The following is a 12,830-nucleotide window of genomic DNA, read 5'->3' on the forward strand; positions in this document are numbered from 1 at the left end:
CTTCCTGGGCAAGTGCTCTTAGCATTAAGCTGTTAGGCAAAAGATGGGTAGTACCATTATTGCCTTAAAAAAATGGATTATGTGAGCTGTGGGTTTGCTTTCAGCATCAAGCAGTTGGTAGACATACCATGACTTCACCTTAAGAAAAAAAGGGGCTTGGGTGTGGTTTAGGTGTACCTAACAGCATAACAGAAGTGGAAGTGAGGTGCCTCTGTGGCTGGTGTTGGATCGCTTTGAACCGTGCAGGGTAGCCCATGTCTAAGTGCCTAGAGAGATTTTCAGGCCAAAATGCCTGAAAAGATTGAATAGATTTCGAGATCCTAAGAGGTTTTCTGGCTGCTGAGCTGGGTGGATTTGGGTTGTTCTTGTGACTTAAGTGCTAATAATCCAGCAAGGTCATGTTTAGGCATTTTAACAGTCAATTATTATCTGGCTGTTACCCCTCAGGGCATATCCATGCAGGGACTGAGATGATTTAACTGCCAGCCAGGCCTACCTTCAAATTCTTATTGCTATTTTTCAGAGAAGGACATTGGGCCACATGTCTTTGAGCTGACTCCCAAACAGAAAATAGGCCATTAATGCTGGCCTTGAAAAGAATGGAGATGCCTGTAAGAAAGAATTGAAAGTGGCATCTTCATTCATTTTGGTGGCAGCTGCCCACTGCTTCTTCCACACGAAGCATATAAATTAACATTTTGAGATTATGCTCAGTGGAGCAATCTAATAGGAACCAGGTAGAATGTGCATAAACACTGAAGTGATTTGAAATATATAAACTCAAAGTAACATGGCGATTTGTCACACTAAAAGGGTTATGGATAGGTGTCCAAAAAGGACACCGAAAGCTAGGAACACCACAAGTAAGAGCATTATTCATCTTTACATTGCATGACGAGGACTATAAAAATCTGTGTCTAAAGGCAAGTGGAGAGGTTAAAGTAGCTTTCTTTATTGGCTATTTTCATTTCAAAAGAATATAAAATTGAATAAGTAGAAAATTGCTGGCATCACATTAAATGAGATTCTGGTTTCATTTCATTTTCATGTCAACTGTTCTTTATTTATCTCCCCTTCTTTATTATTTATGTACGCACACAAGACTACTTTATTTATTGGTTTTGATTTAGAGACTGAAACAAGGCAATCCAAACTCCTGTTCAGACTGCAATATGCTTGCTTGCAGCTCTCAATAAATGTAATATTACTTTCTGGGCTGAGGCCCGTTGTTGGTAGATGGTGTTTGCTCCAATACCAAAATACAAGTTAAATTCCAGTATTAAAAGCCTAGTCTTCATGCATAAATACTTAAGTAGGGACATCTGTATACCACTTGTACTAAACTACAGTGTTTGTGTTCAGATTTCCCAGGTAGCCATGGGTTCTTAATTACATTACGTTTTCAAATTCAGCTCCCTATTTGAATTCTCTAGTGATTAAATTTTTGTCTGATTCCTGTAATTTTGAATGCATTTTATGTGGAACCCATTTTTTAATACACTGAATCAACTACAAGAGCAATTAGTGTCAGGAAAAGGGGTTCTGATTATGCAGGGGAGATTTATTTCTGGATTCACTTGTCTTTGTCTGGCCCGATAATTTCTGTGAAATTTAACCTTTCATCATTTTTTTTTTTTTTTTAAATCTCTGCATTTTCAATTTGTGTAGGGGGTCTTCCAAATGTGAACTAGTATGGTGCTGATGGTGTTGAATGTGTCTCACTGTTTTAAAAGACATAAGCCGAGACTTTCAAAATGACACAAGATTTTGGGTGTCTCAATGTGAGACACAATAGATGTCTCAAATATAAAGGTCCTGTAGCCAAACCTGGAAAATTAGACTCAAATTCGGCATCCAGAATCACTCTTTTTCTTTACAAAGTTAGTTTCTCATATCAGTCTTGAACGTTTCAGAGCTGATTTTTCTAGTCAAAGCATCCACCCAGGCTCTAGTAACATGCGCTGAATTTAGCTAGAGTACAAGCACTGCCCTGCACTTCTACCACTGCCACATCCAAATCTTCCCTTGTAATCCTTACTTAGCCAAAACTCCATAGCATTACATTTCTGCTGGTCTGGTTCAAAATCACTGACAATAGCAAGCATTATCAGGAGTTGGTGGGTGCCTAAAACCCACCCTTGTTCCCTGCCTTTACAGACTATCTGGCATGCCACCCCCTTACATCAGGAGGAAAGTAGCAGGCAAGGTTGACCGGCAGGTACGAGAGTCAGACGACCACCACCTGCTATATTGACATCAAGTGCACTGTCATCTCTTATTGAGAAATAGCTTTTTGTCCTGTACCACACCATCGACCACATCACCAGAATCAGGCAGAACTACCCTGTGGCAAAAAGAATGGGAAAAACTAGGCAAGAAAGCTGTTGAATGGAGCCAGCGAGGAATTACCCCTAGTGAAGAGTTAGCATGTGGCTCCAACTACAGATGGCATACATGGCAGAGCCTGAACAGATTGAGAGTGGGTCTCAGAAGATGCAACTCTCATGAAATTATGGGGCCTCTATGCAACCAATCAATGTGTTTGTCAGGAGAAACCTGGGATACACTGTAGCACCACAATGCACCCCACAAGATCTGGCAACACCAACACCCGACACAGTGTCCTGTGCAGAATATTGGGAACAGACTAGAAAGGAAGGTTGGACTGGAGACACGACAAAGAAGATCAGGAGTTAAATCCTGTACTAGAAGGAACTTGTATATCACAACCATACTGAATGTGGGGGCCCCTCTAAATAATTTAACACTTAAAAAAACATACTTGTTATTGTTTGAGCAAAGGGTTTATATAGCCTGATGAATCAAGCAGAAGTTCAATGGGGAATGAATTCAAGTCCTAAGGGGCTGTCGGTCTCTAAAAATTCTGTTTGATCAAAAAAGATTTAACATGGACTGAAAAAAAGGAAAAGTTAATGTATAGAGATGCGAATGGATGCTTAGAAAAACCAAAAAGTTAGAAAAGAAAATCAAAAAGACAAGATGCCTCTAAGGCTGCATTTCTCCTTTCTAGCTCCTGCCCTGAAGACTCGCACACAATCAGACCCTTCACTGTGGTGTTTTCACACAGTGCGGATAAGTATATTGATCTTTGCTATATGTTTTTGAACTTGCTTAGCAGCATGAGAATTGGAGAAGACCTAATGCTAAGGCCATTGACAAGCACTTTTCAGAGTTGCTTAACTTTGTAGAGACCATGCATTGTATATGGCTGACTTGTTTCCTTTTCTAACTTCTATTAAATTGGTTTAAGTTTGGGGCTACTATCAGATATAGAGCCAGATTCTGCCTTTGAAGAAACAAGACAATTACTTTGGGCCCTAGTATGCAATATAATACAAGACAATAATGGTGTTATCAGTCTCTAGTTATCTCCTTTTACTATCTTTTATATACTTACCCAAAATACCAAAGACTTTTGCTGTCCATCCTAGGATCTAGCTGAGCTAGCATTTCTCTCCGTGTTCTGTGTTGTTGTAAGCAGGGGATTTATAGATACAGTTTGTGATACAAGAAGAGCATTTATTGTAGAGTGAATATCTTCTCCTAAAAATTCTTTCAGTTACATTCTTCCAGTGTGAAATAAATCAGGATTTATCTTTGGAGGCTCATTTCGCAAAACATTTGCTCAGCTTAAATGAAACAGAAGCAAGGCTTAAATAAAAACTATCAATTTTCTAAAAAGAGAAGCGAGATCTTAAATTAGTTATATGCAGCAAGTGGGTTGGCCTTTACTATCTAGCTTACAAATACAATGACCCTGTTTAGTGAGCACAGCACTAGTGTATATGGAACAGCACCTGCATCTCCCACCTCCACCTTTTTCCAAAAAAAAAAAAAAAAAGATAATTTCATCCCTTTGTACTTCATGTGCTCTGTTTTTATGGTAACATCATTTGAGACATTGTATTTGCTTAAAATTGCTGAAGCCTTGTAACTTGCTGATGATGGACTGGGGACTTCTGCTGGGAGGGAAACACAGCAGTGTACAGGAAGTCCAGGAAATTCCTGGAGTGCATTGGGGATAATTTTTTGATTCACATGGTTGAGAGGCCAGTGAGGAGGAGAGCTCTTCTTGACCTGCTGCTCACAAACAGGAAGGAATTGGTTGAGCGTGTGGAGGTGGAAGGTAACTTGAGTAACAGAGACCATGAGATAATAGAAGTCAAGATCCTAAGGGGAGGAAGGAAGGAGAGCAGCAGAATAGGGACACTGGGCTTTAGAAAAGCAGACTTAAACTCAGGGATCTGGTGGACAGGATCCTTTGGGAAGCAAGTCCGAAGGGAAAAGGAGAACTCACCGAGGTTGGGTGAGGTCCGGAATGATTGGAGAAGGGTGAAAATAGTGCCCATCTTTAAGAAAAAGGAGAATCCAGGGAACTACAGATCAGTCCGCCTGACCTTGATACCCAGAAAGGTCATGGAGCAGATTCTCAAGGAATCTCTTGTGAAGTACCTAGAGGGAGAAAAAGGTGATCAGGAACAGTCAGCATGGATTCACCAAGAGCAAGTCATGCCTGACCAGCCTGATTTCTTTCTATGATAAGGTGACATTGCTGTGGATGAAGTGGATGGTGATGTACCTTGATGGTACAAAGGGTTTTGCCTCTGTCTCCCACAAGAGGATGGCAGTGGGCTTTTCTCTGTGGCTGTACGGGACAGAAGTAGGATCAGTGGCCTCAAGCTGTAGCAGGAAAAAATTAAGTTTGAGATTAGAAGGAACTTCTTGACTATGTGGGTGGTCAAGCATTGGAACAGGCTGCCTACAGAAGTTGTGGAGTCTCCATCCTTAGAAGAGCAGGTTAGACAGACGCTTGGCTGGGATCCTGCCTTGAGCAGGGGGCTGGACTAGATGAATCTGTGATGTTTCTTCCAGCCCTACAATCCTCCAATCCTATGACTGAAGCACTGTTTAGTTTGCCACTGCATACTATATAGGGTTGGTAGTAAACAGAGATCTCTTCATGAAATCAATTGTGTTCCATGTTCTTAGTATGGAATTTGGTGGTCAGTAGAGCTGGTTGAAATGCTCTGACTTTCAACTATTTGCCAATTTAAAAAAAAAAAATTGAATTTTTCAAAAAACCCCTCAAATTCTCACACTTTGTCAATAATGCATAGGACATGAATAACGCACAAGACTTCATTCAAGAGGTACCTGTTGGTGAACCACTGTAATAGCAACTATAGCATAATCTCATTCAACATGCTAGTGGGAGGGAGTAAGCTAAAACAATTCATCATGGCAATATGCAGCTTTAGGAAGGGAAATTATACAAAGCCCAAATTTGGCACCTCCAGTTAAGCACCAGAAATCCTGTCTTTTAAGCCCATGCACCTGACAGGGAATCCATTGCCCTCAGTTAAGCTAGTCTCCCTGTGCAGGGCATGGAAATGGACATGCTTCAGGAGCTTGATCCAAAAATTTTATTTGTGCATTTACTAACAGAGTTGAGAGTCCTTAGTTAAAAACCAGAAATAACCTGGCAAAAGTAGCCTGTAGCCAAGACTCTCCCCTTCCAATGGACAGCCGTACCCACCAACATAGGTGGATCAAGGATTTTTAAAAGGAGGAGTGCAGATGATGTAGTGTATCATCCTATATAACACAACACATTTTTCTCCAATTAAAAAGAAATGAGATACTTTACTAAAAGCCACGGACCTAGGCCTATATTCATCCATTTAAAATTGAAGCACAAACAAATGTAGCTTCATTCAAATGTGCATGTGTTCAATATACAGCATTGCTAAATAGGAGCTACATTACAGGATCAACTAATAGCAGAATTGCTAGAGAAAGGACAGCTTGATTCATATTAAAAAAGAGATGGTTTTTAATACCTGTGGAATGAAGTATTTAGAAGGAATCAAGTAGATTATAATGAGTCATAGGTCAGTTGAGTCTCTCACTGCTGCCTGAATAGAAATGCTGCTGCCAGGCAATTGGTTTTCAACTTTGGCTGGACCAGGAATCAAAGTGAGGTGCAACTGCATCACTGCAACCTCCCCCCTCCACCCCCAGGTCTGTCCTACCTACCAGCTACCATCACAACCCCTCTTGTTTGCTCTCCACCTGATTCTGTGAATCTTGTACTCTTGACAAGCGTGTCTAGGGTGCCAGCTATAATGAGAGGAATGGAGGGGCGGCCTCACCCAGCCTAGCCCATGGCATAGTAGTTAGGATGCTCTCTTAGAAAGCGGGAGATTGCTATTGTTTTGAGACCCCTCAGGATGAGAACCACTTAAGACCAAAGTCCACTTTTCCTTTGCATGTGCTTTAGCTAATAAGTTAATGAGCCCAAGGTGGGCACTACTGCCCTCAGTGTTTAAGAATGATTGTGGATGGAGCTTTTTACATTGTGCTTTCTATAGTTAGCCACCCTGGTTCTGATAGACACCATCTCTTTGAGTGACCTGGATCCAGAGATACTGGAAGTACCTCCTTTCAGCCCTGGGTCAGACACCTACACTTGAAAGAGCAATGGGAATTCAGACATGCCCCTGTGCCCAGTGTTTCCTCTTGGGTATCTGTGGGCACCTCCCTGTCCTTGGTAACTAGGTATTTGGGATTAGCTTTGAGAAATACCTGTTATCCGCTTCACTGTATAGGCAACTTAGGTTCCTAATCCTGTCAATTTGGATCAGCTTCCTGGGGTCAGGATCCTAAATTTTAGCTGTTGTGAGACTGAAATAGAGGTGCCTAAAAGGTAAACTTAGATCTGATTCACAGCGTACAATATCTTTATAGAACTGAATTTCTTTCGATGCATATAATTGAGATAGTGTCAAACTTACAAAATACATGATAAACCCATACTAGTCAGAGGTGCACATGATAAATTTACAATATATTGCTGACATCATCTTTCAAGAAGTACCTGTCTGGTTTCCAAGGTGTTCATCTGATGTCTGTGCTACAATCACCACAGGATCTTTTATTTATTTAAAAGATGAAGCTTTTAAAGTCTTTTCAATTTCCTCTTAGGTGAAAGAAGAGGAGCAATCAGCCAATCACACTGTGATGATTCAAGAGACTTTACAGCAGGCTTCAGTAGAGCTCTCTGAACAGCATCACCTAGTCGTCTCATCAGATGAAGTGGAGGGTATTGAGACAGTGACGGTATACACGCAGGGTGGAGAGGCCTCGGAGTTCATCGTTTATGTGCAGGAAGCTATGCAGCCTCTTGAAGAACAGGCAGTGGAACACTCTGTGCAGGAAATCTAGGCCAATAATTATAGAAGGGCTACACAATATTGCCAAAGCCAAATCACAGTTTTTTGTGGTTTGCAGATAAGACTCAAGCTGGATGCTAACAGAACTTTAAACTGCTCTCAGCTCCGCTGTGAAGTCAGACCTAGCTGTTTGACTGCTGATCTGGCTATTGGTCTAGACATCTTAAACGCTGAGCCGTGCACAGCTTCCTGCTGAAAAATGCTCAGGTGTTACACTTGTGAGAGAAAATATTCTGCCACTTCTAAGAACATCTCTTATTCATGTCCTGCAAGTCTTCAGTAATATAACCGGTCAGTTCTAAGCCATTTATCCTGAGAATAACAAAACTGTATGTGCATTCCTGCTATCAAAAAATAACCTGGATTACCAAGAAAAATGATCTGTTTACCCTTATAAATGCTTGCAGTATACATCTACCTTTGCAAATGGATACTCCTGGTGAGGTCAGTGGGACTACTTGCATCTAAAATACATGCCAATACATCTGCAGATTGTATCCCTAGTAAGGAAATTACAAGCCTTGAGCTTTAATCGAAGGTATACCAGAAGTGTTTGCTGCAGTACGCATATGAGCTGATGCTTTGGCACAGGGAGATACTCCCAAGAACAAACATTAATTTTAAATGCCGTAAATTGGGTATGATTTGATTCCTGGGCCTCTGTACCCATCTGTTTGAATAATAACTATCAAATATCTTGGAATGCAACCAAACCAGTATATCAACCTGATGAACTATTCTTTTGGGGGCGGGTTTGTTTTGTTTTTAATGACCTGTAAATGCCAGAAATGATTTTTGTTAATATGTATTAAAATAGACCATTGTTTGTATATATCCTAATATGGCTCTCTGAATGATCTTGTACAAAAAATTGGAAGTAAATACTAACAGAGTTGAGAGATCCTTAATCCCTGCGTGTACAGAGCTTCAGATTTTCATCATGGACTTGTAGTTTATTTCTGATAAAAATGTTTTTGTATCTAAACCATAAAAACAATTAATAATGCAAAATAGTCACGTTCTGTTCTTGGTTGAAATGCAGTTAATTTTGAACCATGTGTTATCACAAGAAATATCTCCCTTTTGCAACTCGCTACAAGATATCCTTTTATAGTTATGTGATAAGTGAGGGCCTGATCCCATGAACTATCACAATTGTGTGCCTAAGTCAATGAGAACACCTTGTTTAAGTTACTACTATTCGTGACCATTCTGGGTCAAAAAAAAGTACTTTGAGTATCATTGAAAAAAAACAGGTGATTTCCTGAGTTAGACCCTGCACATAGAAAGTACTCGATTAGTTTGATCTAACTTATAAGGAAATTTAGTTTAATTTTGAAAATAGCTTGTCCTGCATATTATAGAATCATAGAAAAATAGGGTTGGAAGAGACCTCAGGAGGTCATCTAGTCCAACCCCCTGCTCAAATCAGGACCAGTCCCAAATAGATTGTCCCAGCCAAGGCTTTGTCTAGCCAGGTTTTGAAAACTTCCAAGGATGGAGAGTCCACCACCTCTCTGGGTAACCTCTTCCAGTGTTTTGCTACCCTCCTAGTGAGAAAATTCTTCCTAATACCTAATCTAAACTTCCCTTGCTGCAACTTGAGACCATTGCTCCTTCTTCTGTCATCTGCCACCACTGAGAGCAGTCTAGCTCCATCCTCTTTCAAGTCCCCCTTCAGGTGGGTGAAGCCTACTATTAAATCTCCTCTCAGTCTCCTCTTCTCTAGACTAAATCAGCCCTGTTCCTTCAGTCTTTCCTTATGTCATGTTCCCCAGCCCACTCACCACTTTTGTCACCTGTCAGCTGGACTCTCCAATTTGTCCACATCCTTTCTGTAGTGGAGGGCCCAAAACTGGACACATTACTCCAGTTATGCCCTCACCATGGCTGAATAGAGGGAAGTAACCACTTCCCTTGACCTACAAACAAGACACCTAATGCAGCCCAGGATGCCATTAGCCTTGGCAACAAGGGCACACTGCTGGTTTATATTCAGCTTATTGTCCACTGTAACCCCAGGTCCTTTTTTGCAGACCTGCTGCCCAGCCAGGCAGTCCCCGGCCTGTACCAGTGCATGGGATTGTTCTGTCCAAGTGCAGGACTTTGCACTTGTCCTTGTTGAACCTCATGAGATTCCTTTTGGCTCAGTCCTCCAATTTGTCTAGGTGACTCTGAATCCTAGCCCTAACCTCCGGTGTATTTAATACTCCCTCCACAACTTGTGTCATCTGCGGACTTGCTCTATACCATCTTCCAGGTCATTGATGAAGACATTGAACAAAACTAGCCCTAGAACCGACCCCTGGGGCACTCCACTTGATACTGGCTGCCAACTAGGCATCAAGCCATACATTACTACTATCTGAGCCTAATGCACTTGCCAGTTTTCTATCCACCTTACAGTCCATTCATCCAGCCTGTACTTCCTTAGCTTGCCTGGGAAAATCTGAGAGGCTATATCAAAAGCCTAGCTAAAATCAAGGTACACCACATCCACTGGTATCCCTGCATCTGGAAAGCCCGTTATCTCATCATAGAAGGCAGATCAAATTTTGTCCTTGCCAGTCAGGAAAATCTGTTGTGATCAACTTTTGTCGGTATAAAGTAGGGGTGTCAAAGATGTGGCCGCAGAGCCACATTATCCCATCCTTGATGTTGGCCCTAGGTTGTGGATTGACCCATGTGCTGCTCGCAGTGTGCACTGGATCAGTCCCATGCTCAGGTCCCAGGACACACACCACAGGGCCATTTCAGGGCCCCCACGTGCATGCCAGATCCAGTGTCTGCAGCACCTGCTCTGACCAATCCATATCGAGTTGCACATGGCGCCCACTCCAGCTGGTCTGGGGTGGGTGCTGCATATAGTGTGGGTCCCAGAATGAGGGCTTTGTGTAGCACAGTCCCAGGCTGGCCAGGATCCGGCATGCAGGGGGTCCATGGGTCCCCCTCATGCTGAATGCAGCCAGAGTGGACATTGTGTCAGGCACCACAAGTGCTGGATTCAGCATTGGGGGACAGGGAGGAGGTCCGTGGTCCTAGTCTAGTCCACAGGGCTGGTCCTGTGCTATTCATCCAGCCCACAGTGCTAGATGAGCTTGACACCTCAGCATAAAGAGTATAAAAACCTTCCTCATACATGCACAGTATTTTAAATCCATGTCAAACAAAAATTGTGTACCTTAGTGAGAGCCTTGCTCACTGGCCCCAATCCTGCAAATATCTATACATGTGCTTAACTTTACACAAGTATGTTCTTAAGACTGTGACCTGTCTGGTAAGCACTGACACTGGTTGAAAGCTATTTTTTTTTTTTTTTAAAGCATCACTTTCTTAAGAAACATACAGTTAACTTTAACTGGAACTAGCAATTGTTAAATAACAATCATATATAAAAATTATACATAGATAAAACATACATTAAATACATTTTGTTTTCTCTTGTATCTGCTCAGCTAATCTAGGAAATTAACCTATGTTTTAATTTCCAATTAAAATTCATATTTCATTTGCAGAGAGAACTTTTTCCATTAGCTGTGTGATAGGAAACACAGCTGCAAAAATACTCCCTTTTTAAATAATTCCAGCTACAGGATTTCTGGCCTGTTTGCTATTAGAATGGCATTTGCAAGAGCATCAACATTGCAAATGGTAACAGATTCACACTATTCACATAAAACCTTTCTGAATCAATTAGGCAATTGCTTGCATTAATATCTGGCTATGGGAAAAATAGGAAAAACTAATTTGCCATGCATCACATAAAAATTTTCTAGTAAATTATTTCCAGATAGAGTTGGAATTTTTACTGTCCGTGACAGGTGTGGATTTTCTCAATTCTAATATATCATTGTCATGCATACCTACAGCAATTTAAGGCTTGACTTGCTTTGCGTTAGATAAGTTGTTGCATTTCCTGCTGATTGGGGAAGGAAATTTCAGTTTGTCTTACTAGTGAATTCTACAATAGAAAAATAAGCGGATGACTGTTTGCAAAGCAGCATCCCCCTACCTTTGAACAGCTTCCCTTACTTTTTAAAAATAGTCTGTCCAGACATTGTCTTGCCCTAAAATTCCAATGTTTGTTATAGATACCTACATAAGCCCATTTTTGCCACGAATTGCAGCTCTCAGTTGCATCAGATTCAGGGAAGAATATGAGCTACCTTAGGTGTACCCCCTGTCATTTAATGCTTGTTACCTCCACGAGGTACTGTATCTTTGTATTTCAAGACAGGGCAGCACGAACATGCAGCCCTGATGAGATAAATGCTTTCAGTTCTGTGTAAAGCACTATACTGCTTGAAGTGCCTGTCTAGAGATGATTATGGAGACAACAAAAAAGAAAGAAAAGGAACGGGATTTTGCATGCAGCAGGCCCCAGCTCTGAGACAAGGTAAGAATTCAGTCCTTTGCCTGGCAAGTTCTTGTTCTATAGTAGCCTGATCGGCACTGAATGTTTCAGCGCAGATTCAAGCTTGTGTGTCCAGTTGCACTGTTCTGGGAGAGGACACTAAGTGTGGGAGAGATATATAGCTCTAGTTCTAATTCTGTAATATCCGATTTCAGTGGATTGGGCCTCCCTCTCCCCCCCTCCCCAAGCCAGCAGCTACTCTATGCTTCTATTATATTATGCTGTCCAATGGTTTTCCCTTCCCTCTTATGCCAGATATGTCAGCATTTATCAATAATTACCACATGCTAGTATCTAAAATTACTACATATACCTCTTGAACCCAACAGGTAGGAGTGTGTTAGAGTAAATTTTGGCATAGGCAGATTCTCTAAAGCTTCTACAGTGTGCAGGACTTACGTGACTGATCTGCAGGGCTTAAAAAAAACCTCTAAGGTTTCTGATACCACAGGTGACATGACACGTGGTGGGTAAGGATTTTAGCTGAAATATTGAAACTGTGGATAATACATGCTATAGTTAAAGAGAAAAGCCTTATTGCATTGCTAAATGCTCCTGGGGCTGGTTTTGTTCAATGTCTTCATCAGTGACCTGGAAGATGGGATGGAGTGCACCCTCAGCAAGTTTGCAGATGACACCAAGCTACGGAGAGTAGTAGATACACTGGAGGGTAGGACTAGGATTCAGAGTGATCTGGACAAATTGGAGGATTGGGCCAAAAGGAATCTCATGAGGTTCAACAAGGACAAATACAAAGTCCTGCACTTAGGATGGAGCAAGCCCATGCACCAGTACAGGCTGGGGTCTGACTGGCTGGGCAGCAGCTCTGCAGAGAAGGACCTGAGGGTCACATGGACAACAAGCTGAATATGAGCCAACAGTCTGCCCTTGTTGGCAAGAAGGCTAACGGCATCCTGGGCTGCATTGGTAGGTGTGTTAGCAGTAGGTCAAGGGAAGTGATTATTCCCCTCTATTCTGCATTGGTGAGGCCACATCTGGAGTCCTGTGTTCAGTTTTGAGACCCCCGCTACAGAAAGGATGTGGACAAATTGGAAAGAGTCCAGCAGAGGGTGACAAAAACGGTGAGCGGGCTGGGGGACATGACTTATGAAGAAAGACTGGGAGAACTGGTCTTATTTAGTTTAGAGAACAGGAGACTGAGA

The 12,830-nt window shown here is 41.8% G+C and overlaps 1 protein-coding gene across 3 annotated transcripts in view; it reads left to right on the plus strand.

The window, feature by feature from the left end:
• Positions 1 to 8,264, plus strand: part of ZFAT (zinc finger and AT-hook domain containing) — a 209,111-nt gene extending 200,847 nt beyond the window's left edge. For all 3 annotated transcript variants that reach the window (XM_019481784.2, XM_019481783.2, XM_014611508.3), the window contains one exon: positions 7,006 to 8,264. In XM_019481784.2, coding sequence (XP_019337329.1) covers positions 7,006 to 7,245 — 240 coding nt within the window. In that variant the 3' untranslated portion in view covers positions 7,246 to 8,264. The remainder of the gene's footprint in view (positions 1 to 7,005) is intronic.
• Positions 8,265 to 12,830: the final 4,566 nt, after the last annotated feature.

This window comes from Alligator mississippiensis, chromosome 3 (genome assembly GCF_030867095.1).
Source record: "Alligator mississippiensis isolate rAllMis1 chromosome 3, rAllMis1, whole genome shotgun sequence".
NCBI lineage: Eukaryota > Metazoa > Chordata > Crocodylia > Alligatoridae > Alligator > Alligator mississippiensis.